Source organism: Macrotis lagotis, chromosome X (assembly GCF_037893015.1).
Source record: "Macrotis lagotis isolate mMagLag1 chromosome X, bilby.v1.9.chrom.fasta, whole genome shotgun sequence".
Lineage (NCBI taxonomy): Eukaryota > Metazoa > Chordata > Mammalia > Peramelemorphia > Peramelidae > Macrotis > Macrotis lagotis.
In genome coordinates, this window is record NC_133666.1 from 145,883,948 (window position 1) to 145,905,656 (window position 21,709).

The 21,709-nt window shown below is 34.8% G+C and overlaps 1 protein-coding gene across 1 annotated transcript in view; it reads right to left on the bottom strand.

Annotated features, from left to right (window-relative positions):
- GABBR2 (gamma-aminobutyric acid type B receptor subunit 2) overlaps positions 1-21,709 on the bottom strand; it is an 879,763-nt gene that overhangs the window by 635,535 nt on the left and 222,519 nt on the right. The window contains exon 2 of the mRNA XM_074207949.1: positions 2,651-2,788. Within this exon, the coding sequence (XP_074064050.1) occupies positions 2,651-2,788 (138 nt within the window). The remainder of the gene's footprint in view (positions 1-2,650; positions 2,789-21,709) is intronic.

Genomic DNA, 21,709 nt, shown 5'->3' on the forward strand with positions numbered 1-21,709 from the left:
CATAAAAAGTCAATGCCAAATGACTTTGATAATCAACTCTTTGATAATCAGTATTAGGTGCTGTCTTTATACCTTTCTTACCTGTAACCAGATTCCATCCTTTGAGAGTCTTTAGACCTCAAAGTACAGAACAGGGGAGGCATGACTAAAAAGTAGTTAGTGATTTTGATTAGACTACAGTCTCAGTACATGTGAATATTATTCTATGGTGTACCTAAATGCAAATTCAGTTTCTAATAGGGAAAATGTGGTATACTGAGTTCTACTCTTCTCTGCTCAGGTCATCCTACAGCTAAAGAATTAATAGACATATTTTGGTCTATTAATCGGTGTCCTCTAGAGAAAAAGTATAAGTATATCAAGGAGAGAAAAGGGGAAGGAAAGAGCATTTTTAAGTGTCTACCATTTGTCAGACATTTTGTTAAGCATTTTACAAATGTTATTTCATTTTATCTTTACAATCAGGGGAGGTAGGTACTATTATCCCTATTTTTCATGGTGGCAATGGAGGCAGAAAGAAGGCAGAAAGGTCACATAGATAGGAAATATCTGAAGCTAGATTTGAATTTAGGGTTGTTTTTTTGTTTTTGTTTTTGTTTGCATTCAAATGAGGATCCTGGAGGGATGGATACTAGTGAGCATGTTTGTCCTTAAAGAAGAGAATAATTATGGAGGGGGTCATAAAATACTCAAGGATTATCTTATGGAAAAGGAATTAAATTTATTTTGGAATTTCCCATGAAAATAGAATTAAAAATAACAATTGAAAAGTACAAGAAACTGACTTAAGCACAATGAAAGAAACAGATTTGTTAAAAAATGCCATTGTCCAAGATGGAAAAAATTCCCTCTAGAGAGAGGATTTTCCATCACTAGAAGTCTTTAAATGGAAGAAGAATGACTTCCTGTCAGGGATGTTGCCAAGGAGAGACAGATACACGTTGGGCTAGGTGACTTTGGAGATACCTTATACTTGAAGAATCTATAATTCATTGATATGGGAAATGAACCACTTCTCAAATGCATGGTTTACACAAGTTAATCTTTCTTATTGTCATGGACCCCATTAGCAGTCTACTGAAACTTATGACCCCATTTTTTTTAGGTTTTTGCAAGGCAAATGGGGTTAAGTGGCTTGCTCAAGGCCACACAGGTAATTATAAAGTGTCTGAGACCAGATTTGAACCCAGGTACTCCTGACTCCAGGGCCGGTGCTTTATCTACTACACCACCTAGCTACCCCTTATGACCCCTTTTCAAAATAATGTTTAAAATAAGTAAAGAAATTTAAAGAAATATTAAATCCCAATTAGATATTAGTGAAAACAAGCCACCTCCTGAAATCTATTTATTAACTCTTCTGGCTTTTCTCCTTTGTTTCTTATTCTCTTTGATTTTTCTTCCTCTTTCCACTCTGTCTATTCTATGTCTTAGGCTTTTTGCCCTTTTCTTCAGACCAGAGACAAACTACAAATTTTTTGACACTCTCTTGAACAGATCCCTCTTCTCTAAGATATTGTTTCCTTTACATTCCCCTGCTGATTTGTGATTTGAGATCTTCAAAAGGATGCCACTTTTTCTTGATTTTAGATATATGCATGTGCACTGGAATCTTCTTCATATTAGTATCGTCATTTCACTTCCTTTTAGATCAAAGGTGTAAGTAGTACAAGACAATTGGATGCTGTGCTCCACAGTGCCAATCTAAAGAGGACTAGTCTTTCTTCTCTGGTAGATCTTCTTTGACCCATGCCACAGGCAGCCTACCTACATCTGTACCATGACTTCGGGGATCCTGTGATCTGCTGATCTATACTTTCATATTTTCATCCTATTCTGGGATGCTCTTTCTGCTATTTTCCTCTCCCTGTCCCTGCCATCTCCTTTTGGGGTTTGGGGATCTTTGGCTGCATTGTGGGGCACAGAGGCCCACTTGGGTGGCAGACAGGCTGCACCTTCCTTCATGCAATTTCATCCCCAAAGTAAGTGGTTTACATGAAAGCTTCCTATGACAGCAATGAAGATTGACTTCTATATGAAATATAGAAGCCTGAAGTTTTCCTAAAGACCCTCCTTTGCCTAGTCCCTCTCCCTCCCTGCCCTCATTGCAGACCTGCCCCAACTTCCAGAATTCCTAGTTATACATTTTCAGCTCTGCAAATTCCCCCTCCTCCCATTGCTCTCTATGATAATTTTTTATCCCCTCTCTTTTCTCCCTGCTTTAGAAGAACATTTACTTCCAAAAGTTTTGCCTTCTGGTCATCTTGACCTTGCTTGACCTCTAAAGTCATGGCATTCTAATCTCCCAAAACTTTACCAATGATGGGACAAAAGGTTATAGCCTTAATGCTGTCTAGTGCCTACCTGCCAGCTAGCAGATAATAAACAACAAACAAACTTGTAAACAACAGCAACACTGGTACCCCAAGGGAGTGAAAGAGCTCATGTTCCTCTCTAAGACCACAGTTAGCACAAAAATGCATATTAACTGAGAGAAAATATGAGTTGTTGAATCAGAATATGCCATGGAGTTAAAAAAAATTCCAATCTACCAAGCTTACTTTTAAAGATGTCTTTTTCATTTACTTGAATTTTTTAAAAAATAATTTCAGTCAAGCAGTATTAGGTGCTATATTTATACCTTTCTTACCTGTACCAGATTCCATCCTTTGAGAGATTCAGCAATGATGGATGTGACTGAGGGGCAGACTCCTCCAAATACCATGAGGTGATTAGGTCCGTATTTTATTGCATCATAGAATGCTTTTAGCCCTTTTGCATTATCACACTGGAGAAGATTGAAGGAAAAAAAAGAGATGGAAATTAATATTCATAGTAATTCTCCTGAATGCTACCCAGAACCATACATTTAAATACAAAATTCTTTCCATTTATGTGGATTTTGCTTCTAAAGCTAAAGAACTGCTTACCAAACTTAGATTTTTGGTGGAGGTACATAGGACTGATGTAAAATGTCAAATAGTTAAATTTTACCTTTGGTTTCCTTAAATTCTTCTTCAGCCACTGTTTATCTTACTTCGTTTAAGCATTCCTTTCATTCCATGAATTTATTACTCCATAGACTTTTCTATTCCTCTCATATATTCTGATTAATGGTATATGACAAACTCACTCATAACAAGGTATTGAGAGATTAACATTTTGCTCCTCCCAGGAATTATCTGCATTTTTAAAAGGAACATTTTTGGAAATAACAAGGAAGAGAGTGAAGAGGAGGACAACAATTCTCATTTTTCAATATGTCAAAGACTCAGAAAGAGTTTGTAGTTAATATTAATTAATTAGAGTAACTAAGTAAATATCCCTAGTGGGTAACCCTTTGATAATAAACTTTTGTGCACTTAGCTATATTTCAGATATATAACCCAGGGAAGGAGTCTTTCTAATTTGGTAGGATGCTCATAGCTTAGTATATGTTAACAAAGCCTTTAGGCAGCTGGAGTCACCTCCATGCCACCAAGAAGCATGGGTAAATGGGTTCACTCTCCCTTCTCCAGTTTTCCATATTTAAGTATTAAAATCATTAACAATATGTTTGCTGCTATAAAGAAAGAGAAATGGGCAGATTCCTAACCATAAATTATTTTGAGGTGAAACAAGTCATACACAAAACAAGGTGAATTATTATAAAAATTGGATATATTTAATGACATTTAAGTGACATGTCAGTTGTCTCCAATTCAAATGGATAATTTTTTGTACTATCTTTATCTAAATATTTATTTCTCTTCATAGAGACTTTTCACTCCAAGTAAATTTTTTATATAAATATAGGGTTGTGTGTGATTTGGGAGTCAGTCAATATGCATTTATTCAGTGACTACTTTGTCCTAGAAACTGTGCTAAGTTCTGGGGATGCAAACAAAGACAGGCAAAAAACAGTTTCTGCTCTCAAGTTGCTCACAGTCTAATGGAGGAGGCAATATGAAAATAAGAAAGATTTTATCTATTTTGAGTTTTACAATTCTCCCCCCACTCTTGCTTCCCTCTCCCACCCCCCACAGAAGGCATTCTGTTAGTCTTTACATTGTTTCCATGGTATACATTGATCTCATTTGAATGTGATGAGAGAGAAATCATATCCTTAAGGAAGTATGAGATAGCAAATAAAGTATGAGAAAGCAAAATTACATAATAAGATAAAAGTTTTTTTCCCCTAAATTGAAGGTAATTGTCTTTGGTCTCTGTTCAAAGTCCACAGTTCTTTCTCTTCTCCATCGCAGATACCCCAAAATTATCCCTGGTTGTTGCACTGATGGATTGAGCAAGTCCATCAAGGTTGATCATCACCCCCATGTTAAGGTGTACAATGTTTTTCTGTTTCTGCTCATCTCACATCAGCATCAGTTCAAGTAAATCTTTCCAGGCTTCCCTGAATTCCCATTCCTCCTGGTTTCTAATAGAACAACAGTGTTCCATGACATACATATACCACAGTTTGTTAAGCCATTCCTCAATTGAAGGACATTCACTTAATTTCCAATTCTGGCAATATGAAAACAACCATGTTCAAACAAGATTTATCAGTTGGAGATAATCAATAGAAGGAAGGTATTGGTGTTTGGGTGGATCAGGGGAAGTTTCTTTTAGAAAATGGAAGTTTAGCTTGTGCTTGAAGAAAGACAGGGAATTCAGGGAGAAGAATATTCTAGTAATGGAGGATAGCCAGTGAAGATTCATAGTTCAATGATGGAATATCCTTTTCAAATAATAGCAAGGGAATTATTGTCATTGGATTGTGGATCACATAAGAAGGAGTGAGATGTCAAAAAGATAGACAGGTAGGAGAGGGACAGGTACTGAAAAACTTTGAAAGAGAGAAAATTTTATATTTGATCTTTGAAGCAATAGATAATCACTGGAATTTATTTAACAGAAAGGGTAATATGGTCAAGCTTGTATATTCAGAGGATCAATAAACTGGATTGGGGAAAGTCTTAAGGCAGGGATACCAAAGAGAAATCTTTTGTAGTATCTTAGACATGAAGTGGTAAGAGCCTGTACCATGTGATGTCAATATTAAAGGAGAAAGGAGGCATATATTGAAATGTTTTGAATATAAAGTTGACAGATAGCACTTGGCAACAGATTATATATTTTGATAGTGGTGGGGATAGGAAAATGGTCTGAGAGAGAATGAGGAATCAAGTATGACACTAAGGTTTTGAGACTGTAAGATAATGGTGTCCGACAATAAATTTAGTAGGAGAAAATGATTTGGAAAAGATAGTTAAATTTTGGAGTAGAAAAATTAGGAGACAGCTTAGAGATGGATAAGAAGATCTGTAAATCATAAGTATAAAGATGATAAATGAATCCAAGACCATTCAGTGAAAAAATATAGAGGGAGAAGGGAAAAAGAGCCCAGTCCAGAGCCTGGGTGATGCCCACCATCAGTGGGTGTGAGATAGATGAAGATCTAACAAAGGAGACTCTGTAGGAGATATCAGATAGATAGGAGAACTAGATTATAGTACTTACTAAAACCTAAAAAGAAGAGAGTATCAAGGAAAAAAAAAGATTAACAGTGTTCTTGACTGTAGAGAGGTAGAAGAGAATGAAGATTGAAAAAAAATCACTAGATTTAGTAATTAATAGGTAATTTTGGAGAATACAATTTCAGTTGAATAATAAAATTGAAACATAACTAAGGAGTTAAGGATAGAGAGGAAAGAAAGTGGAACTACCTATCCAGGAATTTAATCACAAAAGGGAGAACAGATATAGGATGATAGATAGTGGGAATGGATGATTAAGTGAGGGTTTTTGGGAATGGGAGAGAAAACCTAATTTGTAGGCAATAGAGAAGCAGCCAGTAGAAAGGAGATTAAAGAGAAATAAGAGAGTGGAAATGATAGAGGTTGCAATTTGCTAGAGAAGATGGGAAGGATTGAGTCTGAGGTAGCTCAAAGGTAGGGTGTCAAATAAGATAATATTTAACTGATTTGATTGGTACTATGTGATAGAGTCTGAGCTGCTTATTACACTGTTATATCCCGTTCTTTTAAATTAAAGTTTTGCATACAAGCTCTCTAATATAAATAATAGACAGTATATCTTTCCTCTCCATCCCCTTTTCTCTACTCTTGTCAAAACCACTCAAAACTAGGTCCTTATCACTTCTCACTTTGACTTAAAAAAAATCACAAATTTTATCCTTGCTTCTAGTTTCTTACTGCTTTAATTCGTCCTCCAAAAGGCTACCTTGATATTCCTAATGCAAAGCTCTGACTATATTTCTCCATGGCTCAAGAAGTTCCTATGACTCATGACTGGTTCTAGAATAAAACAGAAATCTGATTTTCTGGACATATTTCACTACATTAATCACATCCCTGCATTCTATAAGTATATTCAAACTGACCAACTTGCTGTACCTTTTATATGACATTCCTTTTCTCATATCTTTTGCTTTTGCATAGGCTGCCATTCATACTGAAAGCATCAGTCTTCAAATTTTTCTCTCCCCCCCCCCAATTGAATGCATCACTGGATTGCAGCTGCCAGTGTTGATGTTGTTGTTTAGTCAATTAGTCATGTCTGACTCTGTGACCCAATTTGGTATTTTCTTGGCAAAGAAACTGAAGTGATTTGCCAATTCCTTCTCTAGGTCATTTTACAGAAAAGGAAACTGAGCTAAACAGATTTAGTTTAGCTCTGACTTTATTTGTGTGATAACTTGTTCGCAATTTTGATCATACAGTTTCTGGGATTGTCTTGGCAGGTAGTCTTCCAAGTATTTTATCTTGTCTACAGTTATTTTATTTTATTTTGCATTTTTGTATTTTTTAGGTTTTTGCAAGGCAAATGGGGTTAACTGGCTTGCCCAAGGCCACACAGCTAGGTAATTATTAAGTGTCTGAAGCTGGATTTGAACTCAGGTACTCCTGACTCCAGGGTCAGTGCTCTATCAACTGCGTCACTTAGCCTCCCCTGTCTACAGTTTTTTTAAATGGAATTGTTCTTTCTATCTTTTGCTGCTCGACTTTTCTTGGCAAAAAAAACTGAGTTAAATGACTAGTCTGAAACCCCATCATTAATAAGTATCTGAGGCTAGATTTGAACTCAGTCCTCCGGATTCCAAGACTTGCACTCTAAGCAAAGTGATTTCCTAAAGGGTAGATCTGAGCATGTCACTGCCCCTCCCATCCAATAAAGTCTAGTACTCCCCTTTTATCTTTAGGATCAACTAAAATTCTCTTTTGTTTGGCATTTAGAGCAAGTCATTTAACCTTTGCTTGCCCTCATTTTCCTCAACTATATAAGGGGATAATAATAGGATCTATATCCTAGGGTTGTTGTGACCATCTAATTAAATAATATTTATAAAGCATTTAAGATGGTGCCTGGACACATGGTGAGTGCTTATTTAAGACTGACTCCTTTCTTCTCTGTCTTTCTTTCCTCTACCCCCTTCTCTAATTGAGCATAGGTGATCTTGAAACGCATAGAAATAGTAAGGATATTATATCACAAAATAAAATTTTATGTTTTCTACTTTTTTACTTTCAAATTGGATAAACTTAAGCTCCCCAAACTCTTTCAAGACTTCTGTGGGCTGCCAGGTTCCTTATCACTCAAGTACTCGAGAGAAGTTAGATGATTGATTGTCATTGATGTTGTAGGGGGACTTCAAGAATCAGCTTAAGAAGATAGATGGATTTCATAATAACAGCTAAAATGATCTACATTAGAAAGCACAAACACATTATCTCTTGAACCTTGTGAGATAGGTATTATGTTATGATCATAACAATTTTGCAGATAAGAAAATATGAACTAAGACTAAATAATTCATAAATAGTTGCATAACAAGTAAGTGTCAGAGATGGGATTCAAATTCAAGTCTCTCATTAGGTCAAATCCATCACTTTACCCATTATACCTTGCTGTAAGATTCCATTGGGGGAGAGGGGGAACCAATCCTACTGTTTTTTTCTTCTTTGTAGATCAGTGGTTCTTGGGGGGGGGGGCAGAAATCACCATTCTCATTACCATACAGATAAATATAATAGAAGAAGTTTTGTCTTTAGCCCTGTTTCTGGGTCCAATTGATTGAATTGAATTTCATTGAATTACCTTTAATAAAATTCTATGAATTACTTTCAGCTTGTTTCCAATCTGTGGCTCAGGACAATTCCAGTAAATTGTCATCAAATGTTACAATATTAAAGAATCAGTCATATTACTTTTTTTTTTAGTTTTTTTTTTTTTTTTTTTGCAAGGCAATGGGGTTAAAGTGGCTTGCCCAAAGCCACACAGCTAGGTAATTATTAAGTGTGAGGTTGGATTTGAACTCAGGTTCTCCTGACTTCAGGGCCAGTGCTCTATCCACTGTGCCACCTAGCCACCCCGAGTCATATTACTATTGATGCTAATCATTACTCTTTCCCCTTCCCCAAAAGCTAAGCATTGCCCCTAAATCTGCACAATCTGGAAAACTAAGTAGAGGCAAATAGAATTCAACTTGTTTCCCTTGGACAACCTTGAGAATCTTTAGGCCAACTGGAGGTCCTACATAGATCTTATTATCCTATATCAGCTACTCATATGGATAAATCTTTATCTGTAAACATGTCAACTCTATTGCAAGACAGACTTCCTTGACTAAAGTATAGCAGTCCTTTATGTTTTCTGGTCCCCAATCACAACTATCCTACAGACTAGTTACAATTACAGTTACAAATGTGTTTCAGTATCCATAAAGCATGGATATAGAAAAATCTATTCCTGGCCTAGAACTGTGATTTTATCAGTATTGGGGTGGGGCGTCAGTTGATCATTCAGTATTTAAGAAACCCTTACAGTCAGGCATAGTGCTAACCAAAGAGGAATCAGAGAAAGGCAAAGTATGGTCCCTGTCCTCAAGAAGCTCACAATCTACTAGATAAAAGGTACTCCATCAATGTAGCTCAGCATCTCCTCTCTAGCTCATAGAATTAGAGAGGTGCCTGGGGCACCGAGAAACTATGGGATTTAGCCGTGATCATAGTATATGCCTGGACTAGACTTGAATCCAGGTCTTCTTGACACCCATCCTTCCACTATATCCACTATGATGCTCTCTCTCTAGGTTTCAATACACATATGTGGGGTGTGTGTATCTTCAATAAACAGGTTAAATAACCTTTACATATCAGGAATTACCTTTTTACATATTAAAGTACTTAGAATAAGAATTTCTTAATGGCAAAGGATTTTCTTTTGTTCTGGTATTCTCTTTGCCTTTCTGAATAATTTCTGACAAAACAAGCAGTCAATAAATTCTTACTGAATTGAAGTAAAATTTAAATACATTAAGAAATCATTTTGTATTATATATGTACATATAGATTGTCAATCTTCTAAATATGAGATTCTAGATTTATATTTATATATGATTTATCTATCCATCTGTGCCTATATATACATATAAAATATATCACTATCTATAATATATCATGCCTCATGTATACAAACATGTAAATATACACTTTTGTCTATATACATATATTTGGCATCTATATGGCTTAGTGTATAGAATCCAAAAGACCTGAGGTCAAATCTAGCCTCTGACATTTATTAGCTGTGTGACCCTAGGCAAGTCATTTAACCCAAGATTGGATGAATAAACTTAACCTCCCCGATCTCTTTCAAGGCAAATCATCTAGTATCTTTGCTGAGAAAATCCAGTTAGACAGTATTGATATGCTATGGTCCACAAGGTCATAAAAGGTCAGACAGGACTGAAATTCTTAACAACAACAATTTTATACATACACAAACATATACACACGTATACACAAACATACTTAAACAAGTACACATATGTTAGTCATATAACATAATACAGATTGACTTTGGAGAAAATGAGCTGGGTTCAAATCCTACCTCTGACACATACTAATTAAGGACTTGGCTCAACCTCTTAGGATTCCCAGGCACTTCTTTAAGACTACAAATTAGAGAAAAATTGCTGATCAGAATCACTGGAAGGAATTCTGGTTCCAGTTTCCCAAACAAAATTAGAGGTATGAACCCCAAAGAATATGTACATATAGAGCATATTATATATGAATCATTACAGTGTCAGATTTTATAAATTTCCACAATAAAAGATAATATAAATATGCTCAGTGTCAATATTTTTCTTTCTCACTCTAATTTTTCTGGTCTTGGAGGTGACTGACAAAATTAGAGCAGAGCCAGATACCAGCCAATTACATTGCCTTGATTCATATGATAGGAACAATGGTTTTTCTTGCTGACTACAGTTTGAAAGGCAATTGAATTTGAAGCCTTCAAAAGTGAATTTTCAACTAATAGATACATTTTAAAAGGAACTCTTTTAGCATTTCAATGTGAAAATAATTCATTTGAATAAGTTGATTGGTTTATTTTCAGAATCTGAATGTTTTGTCTTTAAATGTCAAGACAGCTTCAAGCTTTTGTTCTACAAAACAGTTTTACCAGTGACACACTATGGTCTTGGCAAATTCTCTTCTGATAGAGGCCAAATGACGATCCCAATTTTTAAATAATCAGCATTATACCTCCAGACAAATTGTAATCTTGTCTTTTTTTCTAGGCAAAGAATCAAGTTCTACTACATTTTTATTGTCAAGCTTTGAGAAGTGTTTGATTCACCGTTATTTTGGCAGAAAAAAAGAAAAAAGTCACTTAAATTTTTCCTTAATTTACTTTAAAATCCTGCTTAAAGTTCAATAATATTTGTTTATAATAATGACTAACATTTATATAACACTTTTTAAATGCTTATTTTGTATACCTTATCTCATTTGATCCTTATAATAACCCTGTTAATGTCATAAGCATATTTAGAATAAATCTTTAAAACAAATGACTCTAATAATTAAATAACTCTAGAGCAATTTAAAGTGAACTGTCTCCCATCATCTACTAGCTGGCATTCAGCTCAAAATATATTAATTATATTAATTAGGTACCTACTGAATGCACAGTCCTGTATTGGGCACAAAGTTTTGATGAGAAATGACCATTGTACTCATGAAGCTTAGTTAAAGCATAACTCAATTTTAGATGTAGAAGAGATCTTAAGGATTAGGTTGCCCATATCCTCATTTTACAAATAAGGAAATTATGATCCAAAGAAGTGAGAAAGAATGGGGATGAATGATTGAAAAGGTAAATTGCTAGAGGAAGCAGAAGGACCACCATTTCCTCAGAGACAGAAGAGGAGAGGATGAGGAAAGAATTTTCAGTTGTGTATAGGGAAAAGGAGGAAAGGAGAGCTCAATTTCCTCATTAAAGGATGCCAGGACAACTGCTAAGGAAAGAGTTTGACAAGAAATTAAGGACTTGACAATAAAAATAAAGATTTTGGAGCAACTGTTGAGGAGATATGGGCTAGAGCAGGTGCTAGGGATTGTCTGGCCTGGTGCTGCCAAGGCAACCATAGACAGGACTCAAAATTCAATGAATCTATTTTTAGGGGTGAATGAATTAAATGACCGACCAATTATAACAAGCTAATTTTTAAGTTGATAATTTTGGATGATCCTTGAATAATGCTATAAATATCTAAATGGCCCTTGGCAAAATAAAGTTTCCTCACCCTTGGGCTACAGAATCAAGATGAGCAAGCAATATGTATCAATGCATCCATGGATATCATTTTTTTTGGGGGGGGGTAATTTGAATTGGTCTTTAAAGGAAATGTAAAAATCCAACAAGCAATGCTGGTATTGCAGGGAAGGGAACACATTCCACATGTTGAAAATAGAATCACAAAGGCAAAAATTATGAGATCAATCAAGCAATACTAACAAGCATTTATTAAGTACTTACTATGTGCAAGCAGTGACAAGAAGGGGGATACAAGCACAAAGAATGAAACAATCCATATTTAAAATGAACTTACATTCTATTGTGGTAGAGATGACAACACACATACATACATATGAGAATATATAAAGCATAAATATAAAATATATAATAAATACAAATGTATACAAAGTAGTTAAATGCAAGGTAATTTGGGAGGAAGGACCCTAGCATTGGGAGATCTGGAAAGTATTAAAGCAAAATTAAAATGGTGCTTGAAGAGGGACTTTATGAGGCAGAAGTAAGAAGGAAGTGCATTCATTCCAGGAATGAAGGATGACCAGGGAAAAGAGGCAAGACTATTAAGGACAAGTTACATGAGGAATAAAGAAAAGTCTAGTTTGTTTGGATGGCAAAGTGGTAGTTATAGTAGTAGTAGTAATGTAGGCTAGGTTGTATAGAGCTTTTAAAAGATAAACAAAGTTTATTTTTTACACTAGAGTGACTAGAAAGCCACTAGAATTAAGTCAGGAAGTCATACAATTACATCTGTATTTGGGAAAAATTACTTTGCCAGTAATGCTTAAGATAGTTCAGAGAGATAAGACAGGCAAGATGTAAAGAAGGCCTAGCTAGGATGGGTCTAATATAGTTAAAAGTAAGCCCTTGGAGGGGACTAAAACTTTTCTATTTTTTTATGCTTGGCACAGCATTTTAAACATACATACATACATATAATTGAACCGTGTATAGGACAGTGAACAATGTTTTTATTTTTGTTTATTACAATACATTTCTATTGATGTCTTCTGTCTTTAATCACCATTATTTCCTTCAATATTCCCAGAGGGTTCTTCATACAACCAATTATAGCTTTTAAAGACAAGAAAAGAAAAATAAGAGGAAATAAATAGTAAAACTGAACAACATATCAAAAAAGTACAAAAATAAGTTCATCTTACAATACCTGTGAGACTCCCACCTCTGCAAAGGAACAGAATAAGGGTATTCTCTAATATTTCTTCTTTTGTAACTTGTTAGTTTTTTTCCCCGAAATTTCTCCCAGTCTACTACCTGGCAAAGGGTAAGTGCTTAATAAGTGCATTTTGACTGACTTTCCCCCACTACCTACAAACATGTAGAATTCTACCTTATCCCTTTAAAAAAATCTTCTTTGTGAATATGGTTTATGCTGTCTCTTTGACTTCACTTTCTCATCACTTTTTCTCTGCACTTTAAACTCTGGCTCCTGATCCCATCTCAGGACTGAAACTGCTGTCTCTCAAGTTTATCAGTGATCAAACTGCTCACTCTGATGATTTTTTCTCACCTTCATCCTCAAACCCTTATTTTGGCTTCCATGACATTGATCTCTCCTGGTGTTTTTAAGGGTCCCCCGACCCTTTTAAAACATTTTTCATTAATCTCTTTCCTAGAACATAGCTTAGCCATCTTCTACCACTTGTTGGCTGTACCTCAAATGTCTACTTTGAGTATGGTTCTCTCTCTAAACCTTCTCTCATTTTGAGTACATCTGCTCCCATGGACTCAAGTGTAAGCTGTATATTTATCATTGCTTGCCGAATCTTTCAAATATGCTTTCTTACCCTCAGAAAAAAATAGGATGAAAATAATCAAATGATTTTAAAAGAACAAACATCCCATTGATAAATCCATGTTTGATATTACCTTTTTACTTTGTTATAAAATACAAAGTCAAGATCTAGTACCCCTTATAAAATGAGAGGATTGGTCTAGAAAGAGAAGAGACTAAAATTCTTTTCAGAAAGGCAAGCACGACATCAAAAGAAAGAACACTAGTCTTGGGTCATAAGGGTTAAAGAACCAGGTCTCCTGCTACATCCTAAGGACCATGGGGACTTTTCCATCTGATTTATACTGAAAACTCCATATATAAGTTGTTTCCCTAGTTAGAATATTTGAGAGTAGGGGCTGTTGTGCATCTATGATACTCTCTCTAGCTGAGTGTTCTCTTTACACTCAATATTTGCCTAATAAATACTCATTCAGTTATTAGTTCAGGGAATCTGATGCTTTTTTGTTATAGAAAGGAATTAATTTCCCCAAAGTCACACAGACACTATATGAAGGATTTTGAGCACAGGTCCTCTGACTTTGGACATCCAGGTGGGCAGTGGATAGAGTTGGGGGGGGGGGGCTGGAGTCAGGAAGACTTGAGGTCAAATCTTTTCTCAGATACTCATTAGCTGTGTGATCCTGGACAAGCTTCAATTTCCTCAATTGGAAAATGAACTGAAGAAGAAAATAACAAACCATTCCAATATCTTTGTCCAGAAAATCCCAAATGGGGCAAATAGGTGGTACAGTGGATAGAGCACCAACCGTGGAGTCAGAAGGACCTGAGTTCAAATTTGACTTCAGAAACTTAATAATTATTTAGCTGTGTGACCTTGGGCAAGTCACTTAACCCCATTGCCTTGCAAAAAACAAAAAAAAAACCCCAACCAAATATAGGGTCAGAGAGAGTCAGACATGAATGAATATACCACCTCTGAATTTAAATCTAACACTGTACAGGGTCAGAAATGACATTTTTTATTATCCCACCTCCAATACTTAGCACCATGAGCAGGTCCCTTAGCCTCTGGGATCTGATTTTTGTTTTCTTCTGCAGGTTATTTTCTAGGAAAGCACTTGAGGAATGAGGTGGGGGAGGGTGAAGTAGAGACTTTATAGCAGAAGAGGACAATCTAGGAACTCAAAGTCCCAGGTCAGAATGAATCTACACTGCTGCAGTTATTGGCCAAATAGCCTGAAGCTTGGATAGGCCTCCAGCACTGATTCTAGTGCCAAGTTATTCTACTGAATATTGTGGGTTGTCAATGGCTGGAGCAGGAGCCTTGAACTTATTCCTTTAACAATCCTCCCTCTCTCACCCCAGTAACTTCTGACTGCCAGTTCTTCCAATAGCTCCTGATTTGGGATGCCAACACCAAGACCCTCTCCACTTCTATCACCTCCAATCCTCACTCTGACTAGTGGAATATAAGCAACTTGAGGCCAGGAATTGTCTCAATTTTTAAAAAAATCAATATCTTTAGTACCTATTATAGTGTTCAGAACATAGGAAACATTTATAAAGGACTGTTAACTAAAAATTAGTGTACTTCCTCACCTAGTTGTTGTGAGGAAAATCCCTTCATGGGATCTCAGATCTAGAGTGGCTAGGGACCTCACTGTAATGAACTCTAACACCTTTGTTGTGGTGGTTCAATTATTTTTCAGTTGGGAAATGATTCCATTTTGAAGTTTTCTTGGCAAAGATACTGGAGTGGTTTGCAATTTCCTTCTCCAGTTCATAATTACAGATGAGGAACTGAGGCAAACAAGTTAAGTGATGTGTCTAGGGTTATATCAGCTCTGACTACCCCAGTAACTAGGGACAAGTCCTTTAACCTCATAAGGGCTCAGGTTCTTCATTTGTAAAATAAAGGGATTAGGCTAGTGAGACTTTGAAGTCTCTTCCTACTCTAAATGTATGAATTACTCCAACTAAATCATTTCACACATGACTTAGGGAGATTAAGAGATTTGTCTAAAGTTCCAAAGGGAATAAGTATTTGAGAGAAGATCTGAACTCAGGGCTTCTGACTCCAAAGTCACTGGACCATCTGTAGACTTTAAAATGCTGTTCAAAAATTAGTACTCTTAGTGTAGTTATCTCTTCCACAACACAACTTTCCCTATTGTAGTTTCTGGTTTTGATATATCACTGCTTGACATAAGGAATTAAATGAGAATTTGGGAGGGGAATTTTGAGAAAGCTGCAGATGACATGGGAAGGCCCTCAGATGATGCAGAAAATATATAGAAACTCAGAAAATATATAGAAACTCAGAAATTCATAAAATAAATATATTATTATACAATATCAGCATGTCATTTTTAATACTCTAAAACTTCAGACTTCTTTTTTTGATATGAAGGGATTGTCAAAATATTTTATGAGGATTTTCAAGATCATAGGGGTTTCATGCCCCCTAACTGGACATATGGGAAAAAACCCCTGTATTTTCTAATGCCTCTTCCAGATCTAATCCACTTTCTAAAGTTTCCTTATAAATATAAATATATAAAGTTCCTTATAATTTTCTATGTTCTAAATTCTTTTTCAGTTTTATGATTGTATGATAATTCTATCATTTCTAAAAATTGTGTAGGATCTTCCAGGTTGTAGTAGAGCTGGTTGTCTCAATACTTGAATACTCCAAATTATCCTTGAGGGTCTGAAATCTTCTTTAACAGTCTTCTATGCCCAATTTCAAATAATTCCTTCTCATTTCTCTAGATCCTAGGTGGCAAGTGGATAGAGCACTGGTGTTCGAGTCAAGAGAATGGAAGCTTGAATCTGGCCTCAGATACTTGTCACTTAGTAGTTGTGTGACCTTGGCCAAATCACTTAATCCTTATTCCCTCACAGCCAGTACCATTTCAGATCTGGTGGGCACAGATGACTCTGGAGGAGAAAGTGAGGCTGGTGACTGTACACAACACTCGCTCATTCAAATCCAGTTCATGTGCTTGTCATGATAACAGCTCCCCTGATGAGGAAATGAGGGTCTATACTAGCTAATCACCAAAATAATCTCTAAGACTAAAGTTTAGAATGAATTAGTATTCATTGGTTTTAGAAGTGGAAGAGTCCTTAAATAACTAGTCAAATGTTTCTCCTCATTATTTTCTCTATGGGATATATCTAGTCTGTAAATATATAGAAAGCATAAATGCCAGTCTAGAGTATGGAACATCCCTGGGAATAAAGAAGAATACATGACATTTTGAATCAAAATAGAGGAAATTAAGCCCATTCATTTAATTAAAATATTTGTAATATTGAATAAATATTTTGATATATAATTTCATATTTCAGAGGGGAAGTATAAAACACATTCCCATTCTGAAATTCTATTTGCACTACCATCTCTTTTCAGACTTTAAAACTGTCCATCCTCTCTGATCTGCATATTTGTCTTTTGACTGCACTAGGGAAGTTTGTTTTTAATGGTATTTTTCAAAACTCACTTCTGGGGTTTACCGACCCAAATAAATGTCTATTTTTTTCCTGTCAGTTTCTTTGTGTATTCTCTTTCTTTGATTTGGTATTATTGTTAAGTAATAACCACTACAGTCAAGTTACTTTCCATTATTCCATTTTTCAATTAGCATGTCTTTGCTAGCTAGAACTGAGGAGGATTAAGTATCTACAAGTTCAGTTGCAAATTGGCAAATGGATATCCCATTCACAAACAGAGCTCATGTCTACTCTTCAGATACTGTGTATGATCTTGCGAAGGTCAGTGATTAAGAAAGTGCTGTGTGTAGCATAATGTTCAAGCAACAATCTTGGTGGTAAAATTGCACTGGCAAAAAACTGGTAATAAAGCAAATGCCTGTCTATCAGAGGATGACTGACCAAATTGCTGTATATAAATGTAATGAAATATTATTGTATTGAAAGAAATAATGAACATGAATAATTAGGAGAAAATGAGAAGACATTTGAAATGATGTAGAGCAAAGAAAAGAGAACCTAAAGACATCTAAACAACAACTTCAGTAATGTAAATCAAAACACCAAAAGACAGCAGAAGTCAGATTAATTGCAATGAATACTTAGTTTCTGAGACTAGTTGGTTCTTGTCCTTAGTAATCAAAGAAGACCAGAAGGATGTCACTATGACTGAGACAAGTTGCACTGTGTCTGATTGTGGCTGATTAAACCAATATGAGCTTGGAATGCTCTACCACTGTTCATGAAACTGGAGGATGAAACACACATCCCTTCTTTTGATATACAGGTTGTTGGCCTATTGGTGTGGAATGTGAAATATATGTCAGATATGGTTATTTTGTTGATTGCTTATGCAAAATCAATATTAATAGCTAGCCTTTATATAGTACTTTAAGATTTCCAAAGCACTTTAAAAATATCACATTTTATCCTTATAACATTCTGGGATATATAAGGGATATTATATATTCTGGGATATAATACATCCTTTTAACATTATATTATTGTCCCCATTTTACAGATAAGGAAATTGAAGCAGAGGTTAAGTGACTTGACCAAGGTCACATGGCTAATAAGTAGGTGAATCAGGATTTGAACTTAAGTCTTATTGACCTGAGATCTGGCATTTTATATACTGCATCAACTAGATGCCTTTGCTACAAGGGAAATTTCATAGAGGAACATATCATGAGATGACCATGACATTTTGAAAATCAAGCCTAAATAGAAAATTTAAAAATAGCATGTAACCCTTTTTTAAATACTATACGATAGGGATAACAACCAGATTGCCTAAAAAATAATTAAAATTAAGGGCAGCTAGGTGGTATAGTGGATAGAGTGCAAAGCATGGAATCAGGAAGTCTCTTCTTCTTGAATTCAATATGGCCTCAGACACTAACCTGGGCAAGTTACTCAACTCTGTCAGCCTCAGTTTCCACATATGTAAAATGATCTGAAGAAAGAAATGATGAACCACTCCAATATCTTTTCCAAGAAGACTCAAAGAGGCATAAAGAATCAAGTTTAAACAAGTGAAAAAGTAAAAAGGCTTATAGAATAAAAATTATTTTAAATATAAAGCAGTTTTCAGTTTAATTTTTTTCTTTTTGTTTTGCTTTGTTTTCCAAGATAAAATTTATTTCTGCTTCCATTAACATGCATAAATATTGAATAAGAAAAATAAAGCAAAAATAAAAACATAAAGCAAATCAAGGGACAATTCCCATTCATTGTCATTTAAGATAGGGAATTTGATAGGAGACAAAATATCCTGTTAAATCAACTTTTTCTGAAATTCTTATCAATATATGCAATGTACAGTCCTTATTATTCTTCTTCTTTTTATAGACATAGGCTCATAGTGTGTGATAAGATCTAGAACTAGAAAGGAACTCAGTGGTTATCTAGTTCATACTCTGGACCCCTTCTTATTATACCATTAAGAGAAATGAGACCATTTCCCTTACATTTGCATAAGGTCATTTATTTATCCATCTTCTCATCAATGTGTGTATATAAATATAAATATAAATTATATATATATATATAATTTGTATCCAGTATTTTGTTATTATTTATATTGCTTCTAGGAATATATACAGAATTTTTTAATGCTTGTCAAATACCACCTTAGGGAAATTCTAGAAGCAGGATAACTAGGTCAAAGAATATAGGCATCTTTGGTAATGTCTCTAATTCTAAATTCCTTTCTGAAAATATCTAATTGATTTACAGAAAGACAATGTACAACAGAAAAAAACACTTGCTAGCTTGTCAGAATCTGAGTTCAAATCCTTGGGCTTTAGTATCTTCATCTGTAAAATAATGTAATTGTAATAGGTAACTTCAAATGTCCCGAATTCTAAATCTACAAATCCATGAGATTTCCATTTGTTAGAATACTTATGCTTCAACACTTGTGTTGGTGTTGATTTTTCTGATCATTTCTAGTTTTGATGGATGTAAAATATTCTTTAGAAGATGACTTTATTTCCATTTTTATAATTTAATAATTTGAATTTTTCATTTGGTTATTGTTAGTGTGGCACTTCTTTTGAGAACTTCCTGTTCATATACTTTAATCACTTATGGACTAAGAAGACAGTAATTGCAAAAACAATTAATTTGACTCATTTCTTTATGATTTGGATTACCATACTAAAGTCAGAATTTATATTGTGTAGATCTTTCATCTAGCTTGTCTTTTCTTCTTACTCTACATATATTGATTTTTACTGTACAAAAACTTTTATTTTAATGTAATCAAATTCATCTATTAAGTCTCTTATAATATCTTCTAACTCGTGGATGGTTCAGAAAATTTCTCCTTTCAACAGTAGTGAAATATACAATACCTCATTATCTTTTTTTTAATAATGATGTGCCTTTTATAGTTAGATAATTGTTCTCCTTGATATTTATTGTGCTGAATGGAGTGAGGTGACATCTACTCCCATTTGCAGTCAAACTGCTATCCAATTATTCTAATGATTCTTCCTGAATAACGAATTCTTTCCCCAGATTTTTATGACCTTGGGTTTCACAAACTAGTGTTCCCTAAACATTTGGTTCTGAATCATGATTAGAAAATCTATTTTACTGAACAATTTTTCATTTTTAAAAAATTCTACTTCAGATAATTTTAATAATCATGGATTTCTAGAATAACAAGATCTGATTGTACATATCTCCTTTTTATACAAATAAATACCCATATAGTTTCCTGTGATATTTTTGACCATTTGTTCTCCTACCTCTTAATGTGATTCCTTATTGTAGTCTGGGATTTTAAGTCTGAGCTCTTAATGTCCTTGACAGTAAATAATAAGTTCTTTTAGTTCCTATTGGTCTGGAAAGGCTTCAAATATGGATCTGGTATATGAACTGTCTGCCTATCATACAAGGACCAGTCTAGCTTAGTAAGGGACTCATCATCAGAGTGACCACAAGGTCATGAAATTTTTTGACCATTTAAAGTCTTAAAGATTCCTAATTATATTGTAAATAAATTGTGAATTCCAAGCATAGAAGGTATGTATGCACAGATACACACACATTTGTTACTGTATTTTTAATCATGTCCAACTCTTTGTGAGTCCACTTGGGGTTTTCTTAGCAAGGATACTAGAGTGGTTTGTGCCATTTCCTTCTTTAGTTTGTTTTACAGATGAGGAAACTGCAGCAAACAGGGTCAAGTGACTGTGTGGCCAGGATCACAAAGCCAATGAGTGTCTGATTTGAACTCAGTTTGATGAGTCTTTCTGATCCCAGTTCAGGCATTCTATCCACTGAACTCCCTAACTGTCTATAGTATACACATACAAGAAATCAAAGACCTCTAGCATACTGAAGTCATATTCTTTCACATGAATTTTGCTTTCATTTTGCCTAATTCTATAAAATATTGATAGCTTATAGCAAATTGGGGTTTGTTGTCCAAAACTCAAACTACATACACAAATAACATCACATATGGGTTGGTCACTGAGAAATAAATTCTTTGGCTACAGTAATCATGGAAAAAAGAAAAAAACATTTTATATGGTCATCAGCCCTGAGGAACTCCTCTTGCTTTTGCAATAACAATGCCAGAGAGACAGGAAAAAGAGAATAAAGAGCTAAGTATCACCTAAAACACCTCAAAGTTTCGACTGTTGACCTACCTAGTCCAAGTTAGTGAGACTGGTGAATACCTTGAATGGTCACGTTATTCAAATTTGTACTGTATATTTGTATTGGATTGGAATCAATGACCACATTTATATAATTAAACTCCAAATAGTGTAAATTCCAATATATGAGATCACTTCAGGGGATTTGTTATTTGCACTAACTGAGAGCTGGCTGTACTCTAAAAATATGATTGATTGAGTAATTGAAACATTTGTCAGAATGAACCACATAAGTGTATGATTATGAGAGAATATTATTGTCTGTAAGAAATGATAAGCAGGATGATTTCAGAAAAAATTTGAAAAGTCTTACATTAATTGATATGAAGTGAAGTGAGCAGAAGTAGGAGAAAGTTGTACACAGTAACAATAGTATCAATAACATTGTACAGTGAAGGATTATGAACAACTTAAATATTTTCAGGAATACAATGATCCAAGACAATCCCGAAGGACTAATGATGAAGCATACTATCCTCCTCCAAAGAAAGAACTGATACTATCTGAATATAGACTGAAGCATACTATATCCCCCCTCATTGTACAAAATAATTAATATGGAAATGTTTTACCTGAAGGCACATGTATAAACATATCATATTGCTTATAATCTCAGGGAGGGTAGAGAAGAGGAATAGAATTTGGAGCTCAAAACTTCAAAAAGTTAGGAATTGTT